The sequence below is a fragment of the Talpa occidentalis genome, unplaced genomic scaffold, assembly GCF_014898055.3.
Source record: "Talpa occidentalis isolate TD23 unplaced genomic scaffold, MPIMG_talOcc4v2.1, whole genome shotgun sequence".
Classification (NCBI taxonomy): domain Eukaryota; kingdom Metazoa; phylum Chordata; class Mammalia; order Eulipotyphla; family Talpidae; genus Talpa; species Talpa occidentalis.
In genome coordinates this window covers 12311108-12327235 of record NW_026555331.1, presented here as the reverse complement: position 1 = coordinate 12327235, position 16128 = coordinate 12311108, and the positions used below count along the sequence as shown (strand labels likewise).

General features: G+C 49.4%; 2 protein-coding genes across 2 annotated transcripts; both read left to right on the top strand.

The window, feature by feature from the left end:
* The first annotated feature begins 8637 nt into the window (after window positions 1-8637).
* Window positions 8638-13962, top strand: LOC119238060 (uncharacterized). Its single transcript, XM_037501812.2, is given in 2 exon segments — window positions 8638-8718; window positions 9004-13962. Coding segments are annotated over 2 exon segments (3702 nt in total). The 3' UTR covers window positions 12625-13962.
* On the top strand, window positions 13082-14344 carry LOC119249332 (syncytin-1-like). Its single transcript, XM_037516598.1, has one exon. It carries the CDS (start codon window positions 13082-13084, stop codon window positions 14342-14344), a length of 1263 nt encoding a protein of 420 aa, XP_037372495.1.
* The last annotated feature ends 1784 nt before the right edge of the window (window positions 14345-16128 follow it).

Sequence of the window (16128 nt, the reverse complement as noted above, 5' to 3'; positions counted from 1 at the left end):
GTCAAAGGAGCTATAAGGGATGTGGTGGGGGTAAAAGAAAGAGGCATAATGAAATGAAAGGTTGGCACAAAAGGAAGATTGTAGATTTTCTAGAAACTACACAGAATTTTGCTCATGCATAGAAAAGAGAGCATAGTCAGAGCAGCAGAAAGTTCTACAGACATAATGACATAGGACTGAAGGTTAATCAAGCCAACATAGAACATTTTGTAGACTCACAGAGATGCCCAGTGTGAGTGAGTTCTGGCCAACTCTTTGACTGCAGTCTTTGGGACCTGGGGCAGAGGACCCAGATAAATTATGCGCTGACCCCTAAAGTAATGAGCCCGGCATGTATTATTTTAAGCTGCTCATTTTGTGGTAGTTTGTTATTCAGCTATAGCAAAACTAATAAAAGATAAAGCATTGAGCTTGGGGGTCAGTTATTGCTCTTCCTGGACTAAATGGTAGTCTGTCTAGGATGCTGGTTAGCTACTTGAGCTCTGGTGCTGAATGCAAGTGTTGCCTCTGAGTAGCTGTGATGCTGACTGGCTGCTATACCTCAGTTTCCTAATCTGTTAAAATAAGGATGATAATACCATGAGAATAACACCATGGGGATCACATTAAATGTGATCATCCACATGGTGTGCCGAGGACAGAATGTGTGTTGTCATCAGAAGTCAGGTGAGCCTGTGTATTTGGATGAAATTATTACTGCCTTTGCAGCTCATTTCTGTCTTTATAAGCTCTCAGTACATATTTATAGAAAGCAAGGCAAGGGTGGGTGAGTGAGTGATTTACAGAATGACTGCATTAATGCATAGATGGCTACTTGCTTCCTGAGAAGCAATGCACATTTTGTTATTAACAGCACTGCAATTTAAATGTGAGCCCCTCATGCCTGTGGGTAAATAGGCAAAGGACTGCACAGCTTGAGTAGCATGCCTGGAGGCGACAAAAGACTCAGGTGCTGGAGGTAGCACCTGGTCACCCCCAGGGGGCCAAATCTGCAAAATTCCAGGCTAGGAGCCACTTAGGATTCACCCTCCCTTATTCTCCAATCTTTGTTTACACTGGCTTTGTTCTACTTCTGCCCTGCTAACTTCCTGGCTAAGTGGAAATGCCCCCATTTTTCCTAGCTGCCCCTCAGGCATACTTCCACTAGGCTGCCCAGAACAGTTAAAAACATGCTGAGCAGTAGCAGGTACAAGCTGGTTAATTATATATAAATATAATGATTTCACCCAGGATGGGAGGCGAGGAGGAGCAAACAGAAGGGATGTTTGGGGTCTGAGCTCAAACTCTGAAAATGTGATCCAGAATCTGAACCAGCGAGTCAGCCCTGTTTGGCAAATACCGAGACCTGGCGGGCACAGGAGCCTGGGTGCCTCGGAATGTACAGAATGTTTCTGGATCCTTGTGAACTCTTTTTTTTTGCAATGAAACACAAATTTCATTTCCCTTTGAGAAATCCGAGATGCAGTTATGGAAATGGAAGGTCCACAGCTGGAGTCTTAGAAGCCTCACTGCCCCTCCTGCTGTGTGGGTAAGGCTGGAGGATCGCAATGTGATTATCACCATGTCCCGTGGCAGAATGAACTTCTGTGTGCTCTGCAGACTTAAAAATTGTCTTTCTGTGGAAAGCCCCACTCTCTAGGTCTCAGTCTCCTCAGCCATAAAATTCGAGGATTGGTCCAAATCAGTACTCAAGCAGGGAGTCATATAGTTGGCAGTGGAGAGTCGGGGGGCTGCTGAGGAGGCCAGATTCTACCCCTCCCGAAATGGGTCGCTCAGGAGAGTAAGCCCCACTTGAACCTCATCTATGTCGTGGGATTCTCAGTGAGATTTATTTTGTAAAGAAGGATGTAAAATAATGAAAGTCGCTGCACTTGATGGCGTCTGAGTTCTCCTGGGGACTTAGCACACTCTATGTCCCCAGGATGCTGGCAATGGAATCGGGGAGAGAAGCCCACACAGCCACATTGTAGCATCAACTGGGAAGTCGGGACCCTAAGAGGTAGACACCACCTCACTGTGGTCGATCTATATCATCATTGCTGGCTCTTGGTTCCAGCTCCCCAGGGTCCAAGACAGGACTCTCTGACCAACTTTTCTTGGGTGCTCTTGTTACGGAGCAGCCCCGGTATTGAACGGGTTCCTGGCTGTGGGTCCTCACCCGCGCGCTTACAAGGGACTTATGAATACTCCACTGCAGGCACACACAAAAGGTTAGTAAAAGGTTTATTTACAAGGGAAAGGGAATTAAGGAAAATGTACAACTCAGGGAGAAAATAGGGAAATAAAGTCTTTAATGCGTCCTACCCGATCCGCCAACCTGGAAACCCAAAGTCACTCTCAGAGCTGGCTGGACGCTGCGAGCTGGCGGAGAGCCAAAATGGGGGACCCCCCCAAAGCCCACATGTCTGGCTTTATACCCACCTGGCTGCTGAACCCCACCCTCAGGTCCCAGCCACCTTCCCTTGGGTGGGGATGGGATTTGGAGTTCCCAGTGTCTTTGGCTTTGGCCTGGGGTGGGGGTGGAGTCCACAAAGCCTGTATGGAATTAGCTTTAGGACAGCCTTTCCACCTAACACTCTGAGGTCGTGGAGTGATATGCTCGTGAAAATGCCCAGTACCTGGTCAGCTGTGGAAACAGGTGGCATTTTCTGGAACACCAGACCTCTTGTTAGTAGCATTAATAAATATCCACTCCTGCTGGTCTGCGTGGCACAAGCTGGCATTAAAAGCACTCAGAGAGATGCTTGGATGCAGGATCCTTCAAATATATATATATCCCCGCTGTTGCTAGGCTGACTTACGAACACATCAAACAGTGCTCCCACTGTGGTGCCTGTCGAAAAAGAGGAACAGGTAAGCTCCCCTGGGCATCAGAGAGAGAAGCCTAATAGCATGTGTGTTTGCTGCTCTCCACCTGGTTTATGCATTTGGCATTTAGCCTCAGCTCTTTACATGGTATTTATCACGGCGATGAGGTTCGGGGCAGAAACATGCAGAATAGCTTTTGCTGACAAGTCCACTGAGCCTTATTGGTTTCATTTTGCAGGGGCTGACCACCAGGGCTGTGTTCCCCTGCTGATTGTGGGTTGCATACATACAGATGAGGGAGTCTCTTAGGCTAACAAGAATATCCCAGGTCTTGAATTGAAGTCCTTGCAATGTCTTTCCCTATCACTGTCACCCGAGCTCTTTATAATAATGCTCATTAATTCATAATCACTCAGAAAAGGCCTCTATGTGTTGGGTGTTTGCTGTATCTTCTTAATCCTGTTAACATTCCTATGTAATAGGAAATAGCTTTGTTCCTACTTTATTTAAATAACTGAAGGCATTCAAGGTAGTCTAAGATGGTTGATGGCTCAGGGGCTTAGAAAAGACTTTAAGATGTCCTGACAAAGGGTTGGATTTTGTAGGGTAACTAGGCCTTGACAAGTTGAGTGGGATGGAGAACCTTCTGGGAAGTGAGAGACTCTGTAAACTTAAAGGGGCATGCAAATGAAACACACTTTTAAATAACACAGTGTCTTAGAGGGAGAGCAAAATGTACTAGAAAAGTCCCCAATATTCAGGAGTCCTGGTATCTTGTCCTGGATTAGGTCATCCATTTCTTTTTTAATCCCGCCATCTGTACCTGTTCAGTAGGAGGAACTGCCAGTGCACAATGGTGCTGTGTCCCCCAACTCATGGAGCAGGATGCCCCTGTGATGGAAAGCAGACAGCCAGCCTCGAGGCTGCTAGGGTTTCCATCCCACTGGCTGTTCACTGGAAGCAGAAACATAGATTCACAATGGTCCCATTTACAGAGCTAAGCTGTAAAGCAGGAACCACTCTGTTAGAGTCCTGCCATCTTTCAAGTGAAGGGAGTGAAGCAATTTGCAGGATGGTTGGAGGGAAGCTATTTGCAGGATGGTTCTGTCAGTTCGGTTCACAAGTTTTCTGTCAGGAACCTGCCAGATGTCCCTGGATCGCATGGAGTAAGTATGGGTGGAGGGGGGTGTGTTTGTGTGAGGAAACATGAAAAGACAGGGCAGTGTTTGAAAGAAAAAGGCAACAACTCCATGACACCCACCACCGGCTTCTCCTTTCTTCATGCTTTCTTCTGGTGGGTTCATGCTTTTCATTTCCTCTCCACACCCAAGATGTCGCAGCTCTGGGACACTTCATTCCTGGACTTTTGATGGTCATTTTCAAACTCTTAAGATTGTAACCTTGATAGAGTAGACCTTCATGGAGTGCAAGGGAAGAGATCTTGGCCCCTGCCCTGCCCTCCCCACACCCCAGCTCTGTGGGGCTCTATCTTTCCTGCTCTTCAGTGAAACCCTTGGCCAGTTCCATGACCCTGACCATGCTCAGATAATCCATGGTCCTCTGCTCACTTTCAGTCACAGAACAGTCTCATTGGAATCATTGACAAGGCCAATCCCATTTGATAATCAGAGCTCCCTCAGTCATCTGAAGCTAAAATTTTCCCATTGCTCAACAAGTGTCTCCTTAGTGGTGGAAGTCTACCCTGGATCGAGTGAGCCTCTTTTCTACCTCCTGAAGAAGCACTTCTCACCACCGCTGCACCCCAAACTTTGTTATCAAGCATCTCCTTTCTGTCCTCTATCCCTTCCCTTTTCTCATTCCTCTCTCCCCTCTCCTCTCCTCATCTTCTCATTTTGCTACAGGGCAGGGAGAGGGGCAGCCCAGACCCAAAGTGACCCGTCCCCTTGTGGGTAAAACTCCATCCAAATGGGACTGGCCCAGAGCAAGGCCCCAAAGCCTGCCCCAAGTCTAAGGCATCTTCCAGTAGGGACCCACAGAAAAGGGTCAGAAACAACAAGACAAGTCTGGAGGCAAAAGAGCAAAATCAAAATCAAGACAAAAACCGCCATGGTCACCTCCCCACGGGTCTCACCCACATCTGTGTCACCCAGTCCACGACCAAAAGGCAAGTGTAGTTTTTTCATGTGTCTCTAGGCTCCATGTGCCTCCTCCAGGGCTCCTGGCTCCATCCTGCTTCCTTCCTCAGTCTCTTCTGCAGCTTCTTCTCTTCCTGCTCAGCTCCACCCTCCCTTGGGTGGGGCAGGGAACCTGGAACCTCCCCCTTTCCTGGGGACCACCCTGTTACAATTTCTTCCCCCTCCCCACTTTTCCTTTTCCCTCCCCCTCCCCTCCCCTGCTCTCCAGGTGTCAGCCTATTGCAGCATATTGTAGTTTATATCCCCTCATTGAGAGGATTTACAGATTATATGAATGGGTCTAAATAGTATGATTTCTATGTTTTTACACAGAGAAACGAACAATTTTTTGGTAACACAAGCTGTTTATTAGTTTTCTCGGCAAAGAATTGAAAAGTATTGCTAAATTTGTAGATGAATCACACATTGCATTTGTTTGCCAAAGCTGTCATAACAAGAAATCAAAGACTAAGGGGTTTGAACAACAGAAATATTTTCTCATAGTTATGGAGGCTGGAAGTTCAAGATCAAGGTGTGTGCAGGGCTGGTTTCTCCTGCAACCTCTCTCCTTTGCTTACAGGGGGTCTCTCCTTGTCCTCACACGACCTTCCTCTGCACTGCTTATTCCCCACCCTCTCCACTCTCGCCCCACATCTAATGTGGTAACTAGTTGCTCGTCATTTTCTTATGAGGACCCCAATCATATGGCAATAGGGTCCTACTCTAATGGCCTCATTTTAACTTAATCATCTTGTTAAAAGTCCTAACCAGGGCCTCCCCGGTGGCACAGCGGTTGAGTGCTGGGCTGCAGAAGCTGCCCACAGCCTCTGCAGCGCTGGTTCGATCCCTGGCCACTGGGTGAAGGTCCCACATGGCGCGCAGACCTCTCCTGCCGCCCGCTGCTCCCCCCAGCAGTGTACCTCGGTCCTTCTGCCTGCTCTGCTCCCCGCTCTGGCTCTGGTGAATTCTCTCACCCTCCCGCGCTTCTGACTGTACCCAGTGCATGTATCAACAAAACAAACAAATAAATAAATAAAAATAAAACATGCCTCTATAAAAAAAAAAAAAAGTCCTAACCACCCTGTTACACTATCACCAAATACAGTCACCTTCTGAGATTTTGGAATTTAGATGTTTAACAGATGTATGTGGGTAGGACCTATTTTTCTTTTAATAAAATCCTTTCTAGTGATGACAAGCAGCTGTCAAAATGACACTACTGAGCACTGTTTTTCTGAAATTGCATTGATTTGCCAATAGTTTACATCAATATATGATGTTGAGAGACTAACCTCACATCTCCACAGGCACACATGCTTCACTCTCCTCCCCAAAGCTCCACAGCACGCCCCTGCTGCTCCCCTCACCCACCCCCTCTTCGTAGCCCCACATCTAATCTAGTACCTGGTATACTTTTTTACAAAGTCGAATGTTTCTCTTTGTTGTGTTTCCACCTAACATACATTTTGAAAAAAGAAATTAATATAGATAGTTCTTGTGGAACCAAGCTTAGCTGAGGTTTCGCCATTTTGTATATCCTCCACCTTGATATGTTAGTCCTTGTCCAGCCGCATTCCGGAGATAGTTTCAGCAGTCACAACCCTCACTCCACTTGGTGACGAAAAAGCAGACCACCCCAGCCGCCAATGAGGGCAGTCCTGTCCATAAATGGGACAGCATCTCTAACCGTCCAATCAGTTTGAAACTGTAACCGCGCGCGCCCAAAGTGCCTTTGTAGTAGCCAATGAATAATTGCCAACTTCTTTCAAAGTTCCCGCCACTCGCGACCCTATAAGATGTCCCAGCTTCCTCTGTTCGGGGCTCTCGACCTCTGCCGTTGCATCGGTGCGTGTCGAGGGCCCGGTCTCGAGCCCGTATTAAACTCCTTTGTGCCCTTGCATCGGTTGTCTGTGTCCTTGGGGGCTGCACTGGTCGACGTGGGCACAACATTTTGGGGGCTCGTCCGGGATCGACGAGTGCAGACCCCAACTGCCGAGCAACCGAAAGGAGTTCTAAAGCGCGCAGGTGAGTTCCAACACTCGCCCAGGTAAGCTTCAAGTCTGCAGACCTGTAGTTGTACTTAGTACCTGTATCTTTTGTACTTTGTACCTGTAGAAGCTGTTTTGTACTTAGTACCTGTATCTTTTGTACTTTGTACCTGTAGAAGCTGTTTTGTACTTAGTACCTGTATCTTTTGTACTTTGTACCTGTAGAAGCTGTTTTGTACTTAGTACCTGTATCTTTTGTACTTTGTACCTGTAAAAGCTGTAATTGTTTGCAAACCTGAAAATCTGTTCAATAGCCGGGTCAGGCTTAAGTGGACGCACTTGAAAGCCGCCGGCGTGGACCGCGGGAGACGTCCCCGGACCACATGTTAGGAAGGCCACACCCTTTGCGGGGAAGCAGATACCCCTTTTGGGGGCCTTTTGAAAAATCAGTCTTTGGCCTGTTTCTTGTGACGACAGCCACTGTACTTCTAGCATTTGTCATCATGGGTCAATCACCATCTACCCCTCTATCCGTTGTTTTACAGCATTTTAAAGATGTCAGGTCCAGAGGGTCGGACCTCAGTGTAAATATAAAAAAATCCCCTCTAATCACCTTTTGTTCCTCAGAGTGGCCGAAGTTCGGAGTTGGTTGGCCCCCGGAGGGAACTTTTGATTTACAGATTGTCCGTCGCGTAAAGGAAATCATCACCAGTAAAAAAAAATTCGGACATCCTGACCAACTCCCGTATATCTTAGTCTGGCAAGATCTAGTCCAGAACCCCCCTGCTTGGTTAAAGCCATTTTTGTCGTTACAGGCACAACCCGTACTGCCGGCTAAACTGCTTGGGTCCCACCCCAACACCCCGTCGGCACCTGCGGTTATCCAAGATTCTACCCCGGAGGAACTTCTATTTCCACCACCCTATCATAACCCTTGTAGTAACCCTCCCCAACTCCTGCGGTCGGCTGACCACCCTCCCCCAGAGGCGGGCGGGGCTCGTGGGCAGGGTCCGGCGGCAGGCACCCGCTCAGTGAAGGCGAATTCCCCGGATTCCACCGTCCTGCCCCTGCGTGTGGCAGGATTGCCTAATGAGCAGGGCAACCAGCCCATGCACTACTGGCCGTTTGCGACCAGTGACCTCTACAACTGAAGAGCACAAAATGCACGTTTCTCTGACAACCCTAAAGACCTTGTTAATCTCCTAGACACTGTTCTATTTACTCATCAGCCCACCTGGGATGATTGCCAACAGCTCTTGCAGGTCCTCTTCACCACTGAGGAGCGAGATCGTATACTGACGGCCGCCAGGAAATTAGTCCCTGGAGAAGATGGCACACCCACCACAAACGCGGCCCGCATAGATTTAGTGTTTCCCTTGACCCGACCTGACTGGGATTTTAACCAGGCTGAAGGTAAGGAGAGACTCCGGGTGTACCGCCAGACTCTAATGGCAGGGTTGCGTGCAGCAGCCCGCAAGCCCACCAATTTGGCCAAGGTAGGGGATGTGCAGCAGGGAAGGGAGGAGACCCCCGCGGCTTTTCTAGAACGCCTCATGGAAGCTTTTCGGCAATATACTCCTATGGATCCGGAGGCAACGGAGAACAGGGCCGCGGTGGTAATGGCCTTTGTTAACCAGGCGGCTCCTGACATTAAACAAAAACTACAAAGAATAGATAGGCTGGGAGAAAAATCTATTCGAGATCTTATGGAGGTGGCAGAAAAGGTGTACAATCGCCGTGAAACTCCTGAGCAAAGAGAAGACCGCATCCGCCAGGAAGAACGGAAGGTAAGGGCGGCTGAAAACGCACGCCACACTCGGGATATGGCCAGAATCCTGTTCGCCGTCACTCAAAAGGACAACCCGGGTAAGCTACACCCCTCCCGCCGCCCCAGCTCCACAGGGACAGGCAGGACCCTACAGCGTGATCAATGTGCATACTGCACTCAAAAAGGACACTGGGCCAAACATTGCCCAAAGAAACGGGGAATAACCTCAAACAACCCCGCCGTTTCTGACACTCCTGTCCTGGTGCTCGGGGGCACAAGAGATGACAGTGACTAGGACCGTCAGGGCTCGACCCTCCCCGAGCCCCGGCTAACCTTAAAAGTGGAGGGGAGACCCGTTAATTTCCTTGTGGACACGGGGGCACAGCATTCAGTCCTCACGGAACCCTTGGGTAAACTTTCCGGTAAAACTTCGTGGGTGCAAGGGGCTACGGGATGCAAGCAGTATCCCTGGACCACGAAAAGATCTGTAGACCTGGGAAAAGGTCAGGTCTCGCACACCTTCGTTGTAATTCCTGAATGCCCGTACCCATTAATTGAAAGAGACCTTTTAACCAAGGTAGGAGCGCAAATCTCATTTGGACAGGAAGGTGTCGAAATCAAGGACTTTAAGGGCTCTCCCCTACACGTCCTCACGATTTCCCTTCAAGATGAGTACCGCCTTTTGGTGGCGCCAGATCACCCACCCCTTTCTGGGTGGTGGATGGAATCTTTCTCAAATGTTTGGGCAGAAACCGGGGGCGTTGGCCTGGCGTCCCACAGACCACCCATTATAGTCCAGCTAAAGCCTGGGGCTGAACCCATTCGGGTAAAACAGTACCCTATGCCTGCAGAAGCCAAGGCAGGAATAACGCCTCATATTCGGAGGCTATTGGACAGTGGTATCCTTAAAACATGCCATTCGTCATGGAACACCCCTTTGTTACCGGTGCGAAAACCACACTCGCAAGACTTCAGGCCGGTACAGGACCTCAGAGAAGTAAATAAACGGGTCATAGATATCCACCCCACAGTCCCAAACCCTTATACCTTGCTGAGTGCCTTGCCACCTACTCATGTGTGGTACACAGTATTGGACTTAAAAGATGCCTTCTTTAGTCTACCACTAGCACCCCAAAGCCAGGAAATGTTTGCCTTTGAATGGCAGGATGCGGAACGGGGCATCAGTGGACAATTAACTTGGACAAGGTTGCCTCAAGGGTTTAAAAACTCTCCCACCCTTTTTGACGAGGCCCTTCATGAGGATTTAAAAAAATTCCGCAGCCGATTTCCCGAACTAACTTTGCTCCAGTATGTTGATGATCTGTTACTTGCAGCGGAAAGTGAGCAGGCCTGCCGAACAGGAACAGCCGAATTACTGACGGAACTGGGCCAGATGGGATACCGCGTCTCCGCAAAAAAGGCACAAATTTGCCTGCCCGAGGTAATCTATCTGGGCTACCGCCTCAAAAACGGTTATAGGTGGCTGACGGAAGCCAGAAAAGCTACTGTCTTACAGTTACCGACACCCACCACCAAAAGGGAGGTACGTGAGTTCCTGGGATCTGCTGGGTTTTGCCGGCTGTGGATACCTGAATTCACAGACCTGGCCCAACCCTTGTATGAGGCTACCCGGGAAAAAGTAACTTTTCAGTGGACTCCCCAGATGCAGCAGTCCTTTGAGTCCTTAAAGAGGGCTTTACTGTCTGCACCAGCCCTGGGTCTTCCGGACATTACAAAGCCTTTCCATTTGTTCGTAGATGAGGCAAAGGGCATAGCTAAAGGGGTGCTCACTCAGTCCTTGGGCCCCTGGAGGCGTCCTGTGGCTTATCTGTCTAAAAAGTTAGACCCGGTGGCGTCCGGCTGGCCACCGTGCTTACGCATGGTGGCAGCGGCTGCCCTCCTTTTCAAGGACTCCCAAAAACTGTCTCTGGGACAAGTTACTTCCATAACCACCCCCCATGCGGTGGAAGGAGTCCTCAGGCAGCCGCCAGAGAGGTGAATGAGTAATGCCCGAATCACGCATTACCAAAGCCTATTGCTCAACCCAGAGAGGGTCAATTTTTCGCCACCCACGGGGCTAAACCCCGCCTCCCTCCTACCTGCCCCTGACCTGGAGGCCCATCTAGACTGTGTTGATATCTTGGCCCAGGTCCAAGGGTTACGCCCTGATCTGCGAGATAACCCTCTGCCGGACGGACTGGTTTGGTTTACGGATGGGAGCAGTTTTATCCACGAGGGCCGAAGAGCGGCAGGGGCGGCAGTGGTGTCCATGCAGGAAGTCATATGGGCTGAGCCTTTGCCATCCGGGACGTCCGCTCAAAAGGCTGAACTAATTGCCCTAACCAAAGCTCTCACCTTGGCTCGAGGGAAAAATTTAACTGTGTATACTGACAGCAGATATGCATTTGCCACGGCCCACGTACACGGGGCCATATATCGAGAGCGCGGGCTCTTAACCTCCGACGGCAAAGGCATTAAAAACGCTCAAGAAATTATGGATCTCCTGGCAGCGCTGTGGCTACCACGTAAGCTGGCTATAGTACATCATCCAGGTCATCAAAAGGACTCCTCGACTCCAACTCAAGGTAATAAGCGGGCGGATGAGGCAGCACGCCAAGCTGCCCTAATGCCGGTAGATGCCCTGACAGTAAAACTCCCAGACCCAGGGGACCCGCAGCTGCCGGAAGACCCAGAGTATAGTGCTATGGACTTTGACTACATACAGTCTCTACCGGGTGCTTTTTCTTTGGGACACTGGTGGTACACCCAAGAAACTAAGGCCATCTTGCCAGCACACTTGGCCACTGATCTCATTCAGCGCTTGCACCGAGCCACGCATTTGGGAGAGAGAAAAATTCTAACTCTAATCAGGCAATGGAACCTCCATGTCCGGGACGCAACCTGTACCGTGCGACAAGTAGTGGCATCCTGCCAGTCGTGTGCCATGGTAAACGCCACCAAGACAACCGGTGAACCAGGAATGAGGCCGCGAGGAACGCGCCCGGGGGTCCATTGGGAAATAGACTTCACCGAGGTAAGACCAGGTAAATTTGGCTATCGATACCTGCTGGTCCTGGTGGACACGTTTTCCGGATGGCCGGAGGCGTTCCCGACAAGAGGTGAGTCAGCTCGAGTGGTAGCCAAAATCCTGTTGGAAAACATTTTTCCTAGATTTGGGTTTCCAGTGACCATTGGGTCAGACAATGGACCAGCCTTTGTCTCTCAGGTATCGAAATCTGTGGCTTCTGCCCTGGGAGCAGAGTGGAAGCTCCATTGTGCCTATCGGCCCCAGAGTTCAGGGCAGGTGGAGAGAATGAACAGAACTTTAAAAGAAACTTTAACTAAATTAACTTTAGAGTCTGGCGGGGACTGGGTGACTCTCCTTCCCTATGCCCTCTTCCGGGCTCGCAATTCCCCTTATCGTCTGGGTCTGTCTCCGTTCGAGATTATCTATGGAACCGCCCCCCCAACCACACCGCACGGTGCGCAGTTAGCTTGTGATTTGCCTTCTGATTGTGAACTTTTTCTTTCTGTGTGGGCTGTACAGCAGGCTCACCAGGAGGTCTGGCCCCGCCTCAGAGCGCTCTATGAAGGGGGAGGACCTTCTCAGACAGCCCACAAATTTCAGCCTGGAGATCTTGTCCTTGTCCGCCGACACAAGACCGACGGTCGTGGCCTCCAGCCCCGGTGGAAGGGTCCCTACATCGTCCTCCTGACCACACCCACCGCACTCAAAGTGGACGGCATCGCGGCCTGGGTTCATCACTCACACGTCAAGACGGCACCAACTGACGACTCCCAGCTGCAGTGGCGAGCCCGGAAGCATCCCACCAATCCACTCAAGCTGACTCTTCAGGCGCTCCCGGCTACAACCCATCGCTCCCAGACCACTGCCCACGCCGTGAAAAATGACACCAAACTGTAATGTTGGCTACCTACTGTCCTTCCTTTGTTTTCTCCTTGTCGGGGCTGACTGGGATCCCTGCCGACGGTGCATCACCGAAGGCATATTCGGTCATATTCAGAGCAAGTGCTATGTTAGTAAGCGTGCTTGCAGCCTTAAGGGAGTTCCTCTGTTTGTGGCGACCCTGATTAAGGGCACCACCCATGGATGTCCAGGTACAGTGGGAAGGGTGGTCTGTTGGAAGCGTTTAAATCAAATGCCGCCTAAAAATGAAAGTTGCAATCACTGTAAAGAGGGGGGGAGTTTTTCAGCCTATACCTTTGTTCATTCACAGTGCTATGAAAGGTCTACTGTTTATCAGTGCACAGAGTCCAATCAAACTTTCTGGACTGGTATATCCTTAGGAAATAACGCGGGATATGTATGCCCTGTCAAAGCAGGAAAACCCTTTTGTTGGACTCTGCAAACCCACTGGGGGATGACAGATGGTGGGGGTGTGCAAGACCACGCACGAAAGCAGGAAGTTCAGAGGGTTTTTGAACAAGTTGCCCAAACACAGGATCGGTGGTTCAAGCCGATACACATCCCAGGCCCGGTGGGTTCCCTTAAATTGGAAAAGACAGTACAGGCCATGTTAGACTCAGCCCTACAATTTTTAAACAAGACCAACCCAACCCTGGCCAGCGATTGCTGGTTATGTCTAAGAGAAGGACCCCCCCGTTACACAGCGATCCCTGCTGTGTACAACTGGATTAATTGGACAAACCTAAAGGGCCCAACCCATACGTGTAACCAGACCTTGCCCATCAATAATGTCAAGCTCTCCCCAACAGTTGCTCAGATGCCATGCCTTAGTCACAATGGAACCTTAAGAGTGGGTCAAGTAAATAAGGTACTCTGCAGTTCAGTAGTCAGTGCAACTAAGGCGCCCAGTTTTAATGGCTCTGCCTCTATGTGCCCGCCGGCACTGGGCACTATTTTCTTCTGTGGCACCACAGCCTACCCCGTACTCCCTGCTAACTGGTCGGGCTTGTGCATTTTAACATATCTCATGCCCGATGTGGGAGTGGTCCCAGGCAACCAAAGCCTTCCCATACAGCTCATCCAGTCTGTGCCTGCCGGACATAAGCGGGCCATAATTACCCCACTACTGCTCGGCCTGGGGGTGGCAGCCGGAGTGGGGACCGGAGTTGCTGGAATTGGGACCTCTGTTAACCTTTACCAAAAAATTTCAGCTCAGCTGGTGGGGGACATTGGGCGGCTAGCAGATACAACCTTAGAGTTACAGTCTCAGTTAGACTCTTTGGCCGCGGTGGTCCTGCAAAACCGCCGCGGGCTAAATCTTCTCACAGCAAAGGAAGGAGGCATCTGTCTCTACCTGCGGGAAAAATGTTGCTTCTATGCTAACAAGTCAGGAATAGTTAGAAATAAAATTAAGCAATTACAAGAGGAACTAGAACACCGGAGAAAAAAACTAGAAGACAACAATGCATTTCTTTGGGAAGGCTTAGGAGGATGGCTGCCCTATCTCTTGCCTCTTCTGGGCCCAGTCGTTACCCTCTTCTTAATTCTGTCTATCGGGCCCTGTGTCATTAATCGACTCGTGGCCTTTATTAAACAACGGGTAAACACGGTCCAGTTAATGGTGCTGCGCTCCCAATATGCCCCCTTACGCCAATATAACTCTCCCCAACAACCCCTAAAACAGGACCCCTCCCAATACATAGAAGTGGAGCCCTGACTGTTTCCCCTCATCGCCCACTTTCAGCAGGAAGCAGTTACTGATCAGAACGACGCCCCTTTTCCCTGACTGCAGTTAGGGGCTCCATTCCCAAAAAGGGAGGAATGAGACATAGGGCGAGTTAGGGTGATTAAGCAAGTTTCAGGAACAGTACAAAAGAGGACCTCTAAGGAGTTTAGGAAGGCTTCAGGGATAAAAACAACTAAAGAAACATCTCTTGTTTAAGCAGAGTAATTCTCATTTGTGGCTGAGAACTTTTGCTGGACCTATAACCCTGTGAATGAACAACAAAATGACACATAATGTGACTAAACGTAACCATAATTCTGAGACTGACTAACTGATAAAAGGCTTGGTAGCTGTGTTATTTTCTTAACTGACTAGCCGTTTTTTTCAAAAAAAAAAAAAAAAAAATGGGGAAATGTGGAACCAAGCTTAGCTGAGGTTTCGCCATTTTGTATATCCTCCACCTTGATATGTTAGTCCTTGTCCAGCCGCATTCCGGAGATAGTTTCAGCAGTCACAACCCTCACTCCACTTGGTGACGAAAAAGCAGACCACCCCAGCCGCCAATGAGGGCAGTCCTGTCCATAAATGGGACAGCATCTCTAACCGTCCAATCAGTTTGAAACTGTAACCGCGCGCGCCCAAAGTGCCTTTGTAGTAGCCAATGAATAATTGCCAACTTCTTTCAAAGTTCCCGCCACTCGCGACCCTATAAGATGTCCCAGCTTCCTCTGTTCGGGGCTCTCGACCTCTGCCGTTGCATCGGTGCGTGTCGAGGGCCCGGTCTCGAGCCCGTATTAAACTCCTTTGTGCCCTTGCATCGGTTGTCTGTGTCCTTGGGGGCTGCACTGGTCGACGTGGGCACAACAGTTCTCAACGTGTGATTTCCAACTTACCGAGTTTTGATTTTATAATGGTACAAAAGAGATAAGCATTCAGGAAAAAACATTCTTTCAATTTTGCCCTTTCTTTTGCTAATGATGTGCTAACCATATTCTCCCAAGGCCAGGGCAGCAGCATAGAGGCCCAGTTCCCAGCTAGCCCTGCCATCACGAGGTCAGGACCACTCTGCTTTTCACTTTCAGTAGTACTCAGTAAATTGCGTGGGGTATTTAACACCTTACTACAAAATAGGCTTGGTGTTAATGATTTTTCCCAACTGTAGGTAAAGTTAGTGTTCCAAGCATGGCTAAAGTAGCTAGGCTAAGCTGTGATGTCTGGTAGGTTACGTACAGTAAATGTTTCAAATTACAATATTTTCAATTTTTGTGTTTACTGGGATGTAACCCGTCGTACATCAAGGACGTTCTTTGCTTATCCTGTCCCTTGAAGGTACAGATGATGGTGTAACAATAAATAAGACAATCACTTTTTTTTTTTAAGATTTATTTATTCATGCATACAAGAACCAGGGTACAGGCCAGATGTGCGGGAGGGTGAGAGAATTCACCAGAGCCAGAGCGGGGAGCAGAGTAGGCAGAAGGACCGAAGTACACTGCTGAGGGGAGCAGTGGGCGGCAGGAGAGGTCTGTGCACCATGTGGGACCCTCCTCCGGTGGCCGGGGAGCAGCCGGGGATCGAACCGGAGCTGCAGAGGCTGCGGGCAGCTTCGTGCAACCGAGTGCTCAACCACTGCGCCACCTGGGAGGCCCAGAAAATCACTGTTTTTGAAGTGAAACATGCACTGTGGAGAGATCATTAAAAAAATGGAGGTTTAGAAATATTTTCAACATTCTATTATTTTTTTCCAAAAATGGATTAAGTGTGAGAATTATGGT